This window comes from Mus caroli, unplaced genomic scaffold (assembly GCF_978045245.1).
Source record: "Mus caroli unplaced genomic scaffold, Mus_caroli_1 scaffold_4, whole genome shotgun sequence".
Classification (NCBI taxonomy): domain Eukaryota; kingdom Metazoa; phylum Chordata; class Mammalia; order Rodentia; family Muridae; genus Mus; species Mus caroli.
This window is the reverse complement of record NW_028227259.1, coordinates 93,988,629-94,001,037: the sequence shown is the minus strand read 5'-3', so window position 1 is coordinate 94,001,037 and position 12,409 is coordinate 93,988,629. Positions and strand designations below refer to the sequence as shown.

The 12,409-nt window shown below is 40.9% G+C and overlaps 1 protein-coding gene across 4 annotated transcripts in view; it reads left to right on the top strand.

Annotated features, from left to right (window-relative positions):
- Ankrd17 (ankyrin repeat domain 17) overlaps nucleotides 1–12,409 on the top strand; it is a 144,197-nt gene that overhangs the window by 106,814 nt on the left and 24,974 nt on the right. For all 4 annotated transcript variants that reach the window (XM_085836846.1, XM_085836845.1, XM_085836844.1 and 1 more), the window contains 3 exons: nucleotides 6,609–6,725; nucleotides 10,965–11,136; nucleotides 11,874–12,321. In XM_085836846.1, coding sequence (XP_085692972.1) covers nucleotides 6,609–6,725; nucleotides 10,965–11,136; nucleotides 11,874–12,321 — 737 coding nt within the window. The remainder of the gene's footprint in view (nucleotides 1–6,608; nucleotides 6,726–10,964; nucleotides 11,137–11,873; nucleotides 12,322–12,409) is intronic.

The following is a 12,409-nucleotide window of genomic DNA, read 5'->3' as shown; positions in this document are numbered from 1 at the left end:
ACAGTGTCCACACTTTGGTCTTCATTCTTCTTGAGTTTCATGCGTTTAGCAAATTGTATCTTATATCTTGGGTATCCTAAGTTTTGGGCTAATATCCACTTATCAATGAATACATATTGTGTGAGTTCTTTTGTGATTGTGTTACTTCACTCAAGATGATGCCCTCCAGGTCCATCCATTTGGCTAGGAATTTCATAAATTCATTCTTTTTAATAGCTGAGTAGTACTCCATTGTGTGAATGTACCATAATTTCTGTATCCATTCCTCTGTTGAGGGACATCTGGGTTCTTTCCAGCTTCTGGCTATTATAAATAGGGCTGCTATGAACATAGTGGAGCATGTGTCCTTTTTACCGGTTGGGACATCTTCTGGATATATGCCCAGGAGAGGTATTGCTGGATCCTCCGGTAGTACTATGTCCAATTTTCTGAGGAACCGCCAGACTGATTTCCAGAGTGGTTGTACAAGCTTGCAATCCCACCAACAATGGAGGAGTGTTCCTCTTTCTCCACATCCTCGCCAGCATCTGCTGTCACCTGAATTTTTGATCTTAGCCATTCTGACTGGTGTGAGGTGGAATCTCAGGGTTGTTTTGATTTGCATTTCCCTGATGATTAAGGATGTTGAACATTTTTTCAGGTGCTTCTCTGCCATTCGGTATTCCTCAGGTGAGAATTCTTTGTTCAGTTCTGAGCCCCATTTTTTAATGGGGTTATTTGACTTTCTGGAGTCCACCTTCTTGAGTTCTTTATATATATTGGATATTAGTCCCTTATCTGATTTAGGATAGGTGAAGATCCTTTCCCAATCTGTTGGTGGATTTTTTGTCTTATTGATGGTGTCTTTAGCCTTGCAGAAGCTTTGTAGTTTCATGAGGTCCCACTTGTCAATTCTCGATCTTACAGCACAAGCCATTACTGTTCTATTCAGGAATTTTTCCCCTGTGCCCATATCTTCAAGGCTTTTCCCCACTTTCTCCTCTATAAGTTTCAGTGTCTCTGGTTTTATGTGAAGTTCCTTGATCCACTTAGACTTGACCTTAGTACAAGGAGATAGGAATGGATCGATTCGCATTCTTCTACATGTTAACAACCAGTTGTGCCAGCACCATTTGTTGAAAATGCTGTCTTTCTTCCACTGGATGTTTTTAGCTCCCTTGTCGAAGATCAAGTGACCATAGGTGTGTGGGTTCATTTCTGGGTCTTCAATTCTATTCCATTGGTCTATTTGTCTGTCACTATACCAGTACCATGCAGTTTTTATCACAATTGCTCTGTAGTAGAGCTTTAGGTCCGGCATGGTGATTCCACCAGAGGTTCTTTTATCCTTGAGAAGAGTTTTTGCTATCCTAGGTTTTTTGTTATTCCAGATGAATTTGCAGATTGCACTTTCTAATTCGTTGAAGAATTGATTTGGAATTTTGATGGGGATTGCATTGAATCTGTAGATTGCTTTTGGCAAGATAGCCATTTTTACAATGTTGATCCTGCCAATCCATGAGCATGGGAGATCTTTCCATCTTCTGAGATCTTCTATAATTTCTTTCTTCAGAGACTTGAAGTTTTTATTATACAGATCTTTCACTTCCTTAGTTAGAGTCACGCCAAGATATTTTATATTATTTGTGACTATTGAGAAGGGTGTTGTTTCTCTAATTTCTTTCTCAGCCTGTTTATTCTTTGTGTAGAGAAAGGCCATTGATTTGTTTGAGTTAATTTTATATCCAGCTACTTCACCGAAGCTGTTTATCAGGCTTAGGAGTTCTCTGGTGGAATTTTTAGGGTCACTTATATATACTATCATATCATCTGCAAAAAGTGATATTTTGACTTCATCTTTTCCAATTTGTATCCCTTTGATCTCCTTTTGTTGTCGAATTGCTCTGGCTAGGACTTCAAGTACAATGTTGAATAGGTATGGAGAAAGTGGACAGCCTTGTCTAGTCCCTGATTTTAGAGGGATTGCTTCAAGCTTCTCACCATTTACTTTGATGTTGGCTACTGGTTTGCTGTAGATTGCTTTTATCATGTTTAGGTATGGGCCTTGAATTCCTGATCTTTCCAAGACTTTTATCATGAATGGGTGTTGGATCTTGTCAAATGCTTTTTCCGCATCTAAGGAGATGACCATGTGGTTTTTGTCTTTGAGTTTGTTTATATATTGGATTACGTTGATGGATTTCCGTATATTGAACCATCCCTGCATCCCTGGGATGAAACCTACTTGGTCAGGATGGATGATTGTTTTGATGTGTTCTTGGATTCGGTTAGCAAGAACTTTATTGAGGATTTTTGCATCAATATTCATAAGGGATATTGGTCTGAAGTTTTCTATCTTTGTTGGGTCTTTTTGTGGTTTAGGTATCAGAGTAATTGTGGCTTCATAGAATGAGTTGGGTAGAGTACCTTCTGTTTCTATTTTGTGGAATAGTTTGTGAAGAACTGGGATTAGATCTTCTTTGAAGGTCTGATAGAACTCTGCACTAAACCCATCTGGTCCTGGGCTTTTTTTAGTTGGGAGACTATTAATGACTGCTTCTATTTCTTTGGGGGATATAGGGCTGTTTAGATCATTAACCTGATCTTGATTCAACTTTGGTACCTGGTATCTGTCTAGGAACTTCTCCATTTCATCCAGGTTCTCCAGTTTTGTTGAGTATAGCCTTTGGTAGAAGGATCTGATGGTGTTTTGGATGTCTTCAGGATCTGTTGTTATGTCTCCTTTTTCATTTCTGATTTTGTTAATTAGGATGCTTTCTCTGTGCCCTCTAGTGAGTCTGGCTAAGGGTTTATCTATCTTGTTGATTTTCTCAAAGAACCAGCTCCTTGATTGGTTGATTCTTTGAATAGTTTTTCTTGTTTCCACTTGGTTGATTTCACCCCTGAGTTTAATTATTTCCTGCCGTCTACTCCTCTTGGGTGAATTTGCTTCCTTTTGTTCTAGTGCTTTTAGGTGTGTTGTCAAGCTGCTAATGTGTGCTCTCTCTAGTTTCCTTTTGGAGGCACTCAGAGCTATGAGTTTTCCTCTTAAAAATGCTTTCATTGCGTCCCATAAGTTTGGGTATGTTGTGGCTTCATTTTCATTGAACTCTAAAAAGTCCTTAATTTCTTTCTTTATTCCTTCCTTGACCAAGGTATCATTGAGAAGAGTGTTGTTCAGTTTCCACGTGAAGGTTGGCTTTCTATTATTTATTTTGTTATTGAAGATCAGCCTTAGTCCATGGTGATCTGATAGGATGCATGGGACAATTTCAATATTTTTATATCTGTGGAGGCCTGCTTTGTGACCAATTATGTGGTCAATTTTGGAGAAGGTACCATGAGGTGCTGAGAAGAAGGTATATCCTTTTGTTTTAGGATAGAATGTTCTGTAGATATCTGCCAGATCCATTTGATTCATAATTTCTCTTAGTTTCACTGTGTCCTTGTTTAGTTTCTGTTTCCATGATCTGTCCATTGGTGAAAGTGGTGTGTTGAAGTCTCCCACTATTATTGTATGAGGTGCAATGTGTGCTTTGAGATTTACTAAAGTTTCTTTAATGAATGTGGCTGCCTTTGTATTTGGAGCATAGATATTCAGGATTGATAGTTCCTCTTGGAGGATTTTACCTTTGATGAGTATGAAGTGTCCCTCCCTGTCTTTTTTAATGACTTTGGGTTGGAAGTCAATCTTATCAGATATTAGAATGGCTACTCCAGCTTGTTTCTTCATGCCATTTGCTTGGAGAATTGTTTTCCAGCCTTTCATTCTGAGGTAGTGTCTATCCTTTTCTCTGAGATGAGTTTCCTGTAAGCAGCAAAATGTTGGGTCTTGTTTGTGTAGCCAGTTTGTTAGTCTATGTCTTTTTATCGGGGAGTTGAGTCCATTGATATTAAGAGATATTAAGGAAAAGACATTGGTGTTTCCTGTTATTTTTGATGTTAAAGTTGGCATTTTGTTCTTGTGGCTGTCTTCTTTTAGGTTTGTTGAGGGATTACCTTCTTGTTGTTTCTAGGGCGTGGTTCCTGTCCTTGTATTGGTTTTTTTCTGTTATTATCCTTTGAAGGGCTGGATTCGTGGAGAGATAATGTGTGAATTTGGTTTTGTCGTGGAATACTTTGGTTTCTCCATCTATGTTAATTGAGAGTTTGGCTGGGTATAGTAGCCTGGGCTGGAATTTGTGTTCTTTTAGTGTCTGTATAACATCTGTCCAGGATCTTCTGGCTTTCATAGTCTCTGGTGAAAAGTCTGGTGTAATTCTGATAGGCTTGCCTTTATATGTTACTTGGCCTTTTTCTCTTACTGCTTTTAGTATTCTATCTTTATTTAGAGCATTTGTTGCTCTGATTATTATGTGTCGGGAGGTATTTCTTTTCTGATCCAGTCTATTTGGAGTTCTGTAGGCTTCTTGTATGTTCATGGGCATCTCTTTCTTTAGATTTGGGAAGTTTTCTTCTATAATTTTGTTGAAGATGTTTGCTGGTCCTTTGAGTTGAAAATCTTCATTCTCATCCACTCCTATTATCCGTAGGTTTGGTCTTCTCATTATGTCCTGTATTTCTTGGATGTTTTGAGTTAGGATCTTTTTGCATTTTCCATTTTCCTTGATTGTTGTGCCGATGTTCTCTATGGAATCTTCTGCACCTGAGATTCTCTCTTCCATCTCTTGTATTCTGTTGCTGATGCTCGTATCTATGGTTCCAGATTTCTTTCCTAGGGTTTCTATCTCCAGTGTTGCCTCATTTTGGGTTTTCTTTATTGTGTCTACTTCCCTTTTTAGATCTAGTATGGTTTTGTTCATTTCCATCATCTGTTTGGATGTGTTTTCCTGTTTTTCTGTAAGGACTTCTACCTGTTTGATTATGTTATCATGTTTTTCTTTAAGGATTTGTAACTCTTTAGCAGTGTTCTCCTGCAATTCTTTAAGGGATTTTTGTGCTTCCTCTTTATTGTCTTCTTCCTTTTTAGCAGTGTTCTCCTGCATTTCTTTAAGTGTGTTATTAACGTCCTTCTTGAAGTCCTCTATCATCATCAGGAGATATGCTTTTAAATCCGTGTCTAGCTTTTCCGGTGTGTTGGGGTGCCCTGGACTGGGTGAAGTGGGGGTGCTGGGTTCTGATGATGGTGAGTGGTCTTGGTTTCTGTTAGTAAGATTATTACGTTTACCTTTCGCCATCTGGTAATCTCTGGGGTTAGTTTTTATCGTTGTCACTATTTAAAGATTGGAGCAGAAGCTGTGTTCCACTCACCAGCAGTCTCTAAATCCTGCGGCGGGGGTCGTGGGTAGCTGATGGTACCCTGGTGCTGGTCCAGCCGGAAGAGGCCTGTGGTCCTACTCAGGCCGTTTTTCTGCTTCCCTAACTAATGCAGTCTCTGGTCCCGCGTGCAATTGGATTGGAGCAGAAGCTGTGTTCCACTCTCCAGAAGTCTTAAGATCCTGTGGTGGGTGTTGTGGGTAGCTGGTGAGTGTCAGCCGACCCTGCGCCCCAGCTGCCCTGGTGCTTTTCTGACCGGAAGAGGGTTGTGGCCCTATGTAGGCCGGATTTCTCTCTCCCCAACCAGAGCAGTCTCAGTTCCCGCGCAATTGGACTGGAGCAGAAGCTGTGTTCCACTCACCAGCAGTCCCAAAATCCTGCGGCGGGGGTTGTGGGTAGCTGGCGGGTATCAGGCAACCCTGCGCTCCCGCTACCCTGGCGCTGATCCGGCCGGGTGAGGCCTGTGGCCCTACTCAGGCCAGTTTCTGCTTCCCTAACTAATGCAGTCTCCTGTTTTGGTTTTTCAAGACAGGGTTTTTCTATTTGTTCCTGGCTGTCCTGGAACTATGTAGCTTCTGCCTACCAGGTTCTGGGATTAAAGTTGTGTGCCCAGGCAAATTTTTTACTACTAGGTAATGAAATATTCCTTTGGTTTTTTTTTTTTTTTTTTTTGGTTTTTCGAGACAGGGTTTCTCTGTATAGCCCTGGCTGTCCTGGAACTCACTTTGTAGACCAGGCTGGGCTTGAACTCAGAAATCCGCCTGCCTCTGCCTCCCTAGTGCTGGGCTTAAAGGCGTGCGCCACCACGCCCGGCTTTTTTTAAAGTGTGTTTTGAGAATGAAATCACTAAATGACCCTGTATATGTCTTTACATCTGTTTTTTTTGCTGACATTGATCCCATTTCTTTTCTCGTTTGTTTGTTTTGGTTTTTCGAGACAGGGTTTTTCTGTGTAGCCCTGGCTGTCCTGGAACTCACTCTATAGACCAGGGGGCCCTCAAACTCAGAAATCTGCCTGCCTCTGCCTCCAAGTGTTGGGATTAAAGGCAAGCACCACCACTGCCTGGCTATCCCATTTCTTTTTAGCAAGTTAACCAGTGGGCAAAAATTATAGCTGTGGTATGTATTTGTTTTTGTTATTAGATTTATTTATGTGTTTGAGTTATTTGCTTGCATGTGTGTATGTACACTATGTGAGTATGCATTGTCATAGACCTAAGATAATGTGTATTAGCTCTTTCATAGATGTTTTTAGGTTACTCCGCCTGCCCCCAGCTCGTTTTTAAGGACCTTAATGAACATCATGTTTGTAAGACTCTGACTAAGTGTGAGTTACAGTTTGAGGCTGGAAATATTTCCAATTTTTCATTGTAGGAGATGCTGAAGAAGTGTCATCTTTGTATGGAGTCAATAGTACAAGCCAAAGACAGGCAGGCTGCTGAAGCAAATAAGAATGCCAGCATACTACTGGAGGAGCTAGACCTGGAAAAGGTAACAGATGTCTGTGATACCTTCGTCTTCTATAGTTTATCCATGGTGTTCAATTCTGTTTTCTTTCTCTTCAATTTGTCTCAAATTGTTGCAGTTGCTAAAACTGTTTAAATGTTTACTTGGACTGTGTATCATAGCACTGGAGCAATATTGATTCCCCCCCCCCCCTCCAAGGGAAAAGTAATTTTTTTAAAATCTTCTAGATACATTCTATCTAGATTTTAGTCTTAACTACATTTCTCTTGATTCTCAGCCACAACCATAGACTATATTTTATGTATATATTCAAGGGCTTGGGTCACTTTCCAGTTCTGCACAGTGTAGCACACATCTTGTCTTCTAGGCTCCAGATGCCTGTAATCTACAGCTGCTGGTGTTCTTGGTGGTCATTTATGGTACTGGTATCCAAAATACTGCTGTCTTCCACTCTAACTAGGACCAGTAGCCTCTCATAGGCTCTCTTCATGGTGCCAAACCTCAGCTCCTTTACATGACCCCTTCAAGTCCTGAGTTTTTGCAGCCTTTCTTGGCCTCTCACAGTACAGAGCCTCAGCTGCTCTTCAGGACCCCTTCATGCCTTCAAAACCAGTACCACCTGAGTAACTTTTACACATTACTAAGTCCAGCCACAGCACAAGGCTATCTCTGGATACCTTGGCTATCTCTGGAACACAGCCTCTGTGCTCTCAGGAAACACTTCCCAGAAGATGTCACCTCAATAATGCTCTTCTTAATCACCTCTAATTTCTTAGCTCCAGCTAACCAGCATCAATAGTCCCAGTAATGCAAAGGTTTCACTTTAGTAGTTCTGGTATCTTATTAATCACAGCTGATTCTTTAGCCCCAGCTAGCCAAAACTACAGAATCTTCACAATCAAAATAGCAATGGCCCTGATAAGAGTCTTTAATCTTCTCTATGAAATTTTACAAGCCAGACCCTCAATCTTCTGCATTTTTCTCAACATTATCTTCCAAGCTTCTACACAACATATTACAGAGTTCTTAACACGAATGGATCTCTAGACCAGAGTTCCAAAGTAATTCCTCAGTCCTCCCCAAAACATGGAATTGTCACTATGCTGGTCTTAGTCATGGTATCTATTCCTGCACAAATAATCATGACCAAGAAGCAAGTTGGAGAGAGGAAAGGGTTTATTCAGCTTACACTTCCACATTGCTGTTGGAAGGAAGTCAGGACTGTAAGTAAAGTAAGCAAGTCAGAAGTAGGAGCTGATGCAGAGGCCAGGGAGGGATGTTGCTTACCTTTTTATACCTTTAAAAAGATTTCATCCTACATTAGTATGGGAATATCCAAAGAACAGTCCCACATATCTTCCCCACTATTCTATTCTCCCAGTAATACTAACCTCTCTTGCCAGGAACTAGATAAACCTTTAACAGCACACCCCCACATTGTGCACTAACTACCTGTGGTATACTATTCCTTGTTGACAGAGTCCTCATTTTTGATCCATTATTTCCCTGGATCATCATACAGTTTTGTTGTTTATTTTGGTTTGAGACAAGGCCACAAGTCTATCCTGACTCTCTGGATTCTACCTTCCACTGCTGGGATAACCGGGACAGAGGTCTTGCTCTCCAGTGACTTTCAGTTACCTAAAACCATAAGCTACATGTTTATCCTGTTATTTCTTTTGTTTGTGAATGTATACACGGGTGCTTACAAAGCCAAGAAGAGGGTGTCTGGTCCTCAGGAGCTGGAGCTACTGGTGTCTGAGATGCCTGAGTTGGATGCTAAGAACCAAACTCAAGTCTTCTGGAATAGCATCAAATATGAAACTGCTGAGTTGTGTCCTTTTTCATGATGCTGACTCCATTTGCATATCTGGGAGAATACATAGTAAACATGATCTTTAACCATGTGGGGAGGTGGGAGAAGGAGAAGGGAGCCAGGTACAGTAGTTAAGGGTACAAAAGGAACAGATAACCAAGATGGTTGGATTATATAGGAAAGAACAGCTCAGCCCCCTGGGCTGAAGAGTTCAGGGTAGAGACAGAGTGAGAATACAAACCAGGAGGACCATATAACAGGTAGGGACTAAGCAGTGTTGAGAGAAGCTGGTGGCCAGGTTGGCTTTGATAAGGTAAGGTAAAGGGCCTTTTTTCCTGCTTTTGAAACTTAACATTAATATCTGGCTGACAATATGCCAACTGAAGTTAGATCTTCCCTTTAAACAAAGTTAATAGTTTTAGGATTTTTTGAAAATACTTAGTAAGAATACAGTTCTATCTAAGGTTGTCTAAGGCCTTGACATTTACTTTTTTTACAAAATAGAAATAATTTTTATATTAGTATGTGTCTGTAGTTGTTATTCAGACATATCAAAGAGGTTTTCCTCAGACACTGGGACAGTGTACTCATGGTGCCAGGCACCATTCTCAAAATGCAGTCTCAAATTCCATTAGTCAGGGCTTTATAAAGGCAAAACTCACAAAGCTATGTATTTCATAATGCCTTTGTGCCGCCAGGTGCAAGAATGTACACTGAAGCACTTTCCACCTACAGGAGTCAAGCACACGTTGCCTACATGCCGTCCGGGGCAAGCAAGCTTGTTCACAGAAGTGAGAATGCTGGGCTAGTGCAAGATTAGGCAGTTACAAGAACATTCCCCAGCATTCTAGGGCAAGTAGGGCTTTTTTTGCTTAAAACATAATAGTCACCACCATAATATCATCTATGGTAGTAATTTTCACAGAAAATGTCAATCATGGGGCTGGGTAAGAGAACTGACTGTTCTTCTGAGTTCAAATCCCAGCAACCACATGGTAGCTCACAACCATCTGTAATGAGATCTGATGCCCTCTTCTTGTGTGTTTGAAGACAGCTATAGCGTATTTATGTATAATAATAAATCTGTGGGCCAGAGTGAGCAGGGACTGAGCGAGTAGGGCAGATCAGAGTGAGCGGAGCAAGCAGAGATCCTAAATACAATTCCCAACAACCACATGAAGGTTCACAACCATCTGTACAGCTACAGTGTACTTATATACATTCTCAGCTCATAACCCAACTCAGTTAGGGCCTCATCTTCCTCCCCCTGCCTTTAAAATCCTCCGTTCCTGGTTGCTTTAGTTTCATTAGTAAGATACTACCCGCCACTCCTGTGTAAAATGACAGAACTTGAATGTTTAAAGTCAGGAAACAAGAAAGTGACTTTTTCCTGCCAGTAAATCCCAGCTTGGAACATGAGGAAGGAGGGTCGCCATGAGTTGGAATACAGCCTGTTCTGCTCTGTGTAGTTAGTTTGGGGGTGAGAGAGTATGTTGAACATTATGACAGTCTGTATCACCCTCCCTCCCTGCCTGGCCTGGCTTCATTCTAGGTGTCATTAGGTAAGCAGTCTGTCACTGTTCTGTATCTTCAGTTTGTATAACATCATTTTTTGCCAACTGTTTGTTAAAAATTTGCCTTTACCACTTCTTCATTATTCTGTGTGTATGTTGGGGGGTACAAAGGGGGAGCAATGATTTGGTGCGTGAGGATGCTGAAGGCGTTGGATCCTGCTGGAGCTCAAGTTAGAAATGATTGAACCATCAAACAAGGCTGCTTAGAGCCAAACTGTCTTTTGCCATAGTAGTATAACTTCTCACTCCTGAACTCTCTTCAACCTTAAAAAAATTCCTATAATCATTAAAAAAAATTTTTTTGAAGTGATAATTGCTGAGCTATATCCCAGACTTCTCTTCTGAGACAGGGACTGAGGTGTAGCTTATATTGGCCTCATACCCTTACTTTGGCGAGCCTTGCTTAAAGACAGTAAGTTAGATACCTTTAATTCCAATGCTCAGGAAGCAAAGGCAGGTGGATCTCTCTGAGCTTAGCCAGTCTATTCTACATTGTGAGTTCAAGGCCAGCCAAAGCTACATAGTACCTCCAAAAAAAGGAGAGTATAGTATAGTATAAAAATGATCGCTATGCAATTTTATACTCCTAATCTGTGTGCATTACTGCCTGCCTCTTCTTTCTTCCCCCAATCCTTCTACTTTTATAAGTCTGTAAGAAAGCCTTGCTTGGAGCTTATTCTTCTGCCCAGAGTAGAGATACTGCCCTACCTGTGTCTCCCTCTCTACAGTTACTGTATGCTAAGTGTGCTTTGTGTCATCTCTCGCCAGCAGCAAGTTCCGTTCAGTGAAGTTTAATGTTTTTAAATTGCCTTCTAAGAAATGTTACATGTCTACTTTTATTCAAAGTAAGTTTTATTTTTATTTTTCTAATAGTTAAGGGAAGAAAGTCGAAGGCTGGCTTTGGCTGCCAAAAGAGAAAAGCGAAAAGAGAAAAGAAGGAAAAAAAAGGAAGAACAAAGAAGGAAATTAGAGGAAATTGAAGCCAAAAATAAGGAGAACTTTGAACTCCAAGCTGCTCAAGAAAAAGAAAAACATAAAGTTGAAGGTATTCTTTTCCAGCTGACCATGCACTCAAAATCAGTAGGGCACCTAGTAGCCCTAATTCCAGTTATATGGTAGGCTGAGGTAAAAGGATCATGTTCAAGTCCTGTTTGGTGTGCAGAGTGAGTGGCCCAGTGCACAACTTGGTTAGATTGTCTCAGAATGCCAGGCAAGAAGTGCTGGATCTGTCTCTGGTCTGCTCAGTTGTTTTTACTTAAGTATTTGATGACCACAGGTTATAAATGTAGTTGTTTCATTTCATTTATTCACTTATTCCCCGACTTTATATTATATTAACTTACATTCTAAAAACTGATTTTTGTTGGTGTTGGTGTTTTTTTGTTTTGCTTTGAGACAGGGTTTCTCTGTATAGTCCTGGCTGTCCTGGAACTCACTCTGTAGACCAGGCTGGCCTCGAACTCAGAAATCCGCCTGCCTCTGCCTCCCGAGTGCTGGGATTAAAGGCGTACGCCACCACCATCTTGCTTCTAAAAACCCCTTAACCCAATCTTTCAAGTAGATAATGGACATTTTCTTCCATTCTTGATTTGTAAAACCTTTGGGTTCATGTCTTTCTCCCCCTTTTTTGAACTGTTTACATTTATATAACCACATATAATTGACCACTTGAGTATTTTCCCATAAATGATTTATTCCCAACTGTTTCCAAATATTCTCTCTTGCTGTCTGTCATATCAGTCTCATCAGTGAATGACTAACTCACTATTGCTGCTTTTACAGAAGAACCTGAAGTCTTGACAGAGCCTCCAAGTGCCACTACCACCACTACCATAGGAATATCTGCTACATGGACTACTTTGGCAGGTTCCCATGGTAAAAGAAATAATACCATAACTACAACCAGCTCAAAGAGGAAAAACAGGAAAAATAAAATTACTCCAGAAAATGTTCAAATTATATTTGATGATCCACTACCAATCTCGTACAGTCAGCCAGAGAAGGTGAATGGAGAGTCCAAGAGCAGCAGCACCAGCGAGAGTGGGGACAGTGACAACATGAGGATTTCCAGCTGCAGTGACGAGAGCAGCAACAGCAACAGCAGCAGAAAGAGTGACAATCATGCGTCGGCTGTGGTCACGACCACGATGGCCAGCAAGAAGCAGCCGTCTGTTCTTGTTACATTTCCAAAAGAGGAGAGAAAATCCGTTTCGGGCAAGGCTTCTATAAAGTTAGTTCCAAGTTCTGCTTTTACTGGTGCCGTGTTAGACACCTTGTGAGACAAGTAAATTACCAAATACTTTTGTATGGTAAAGAAT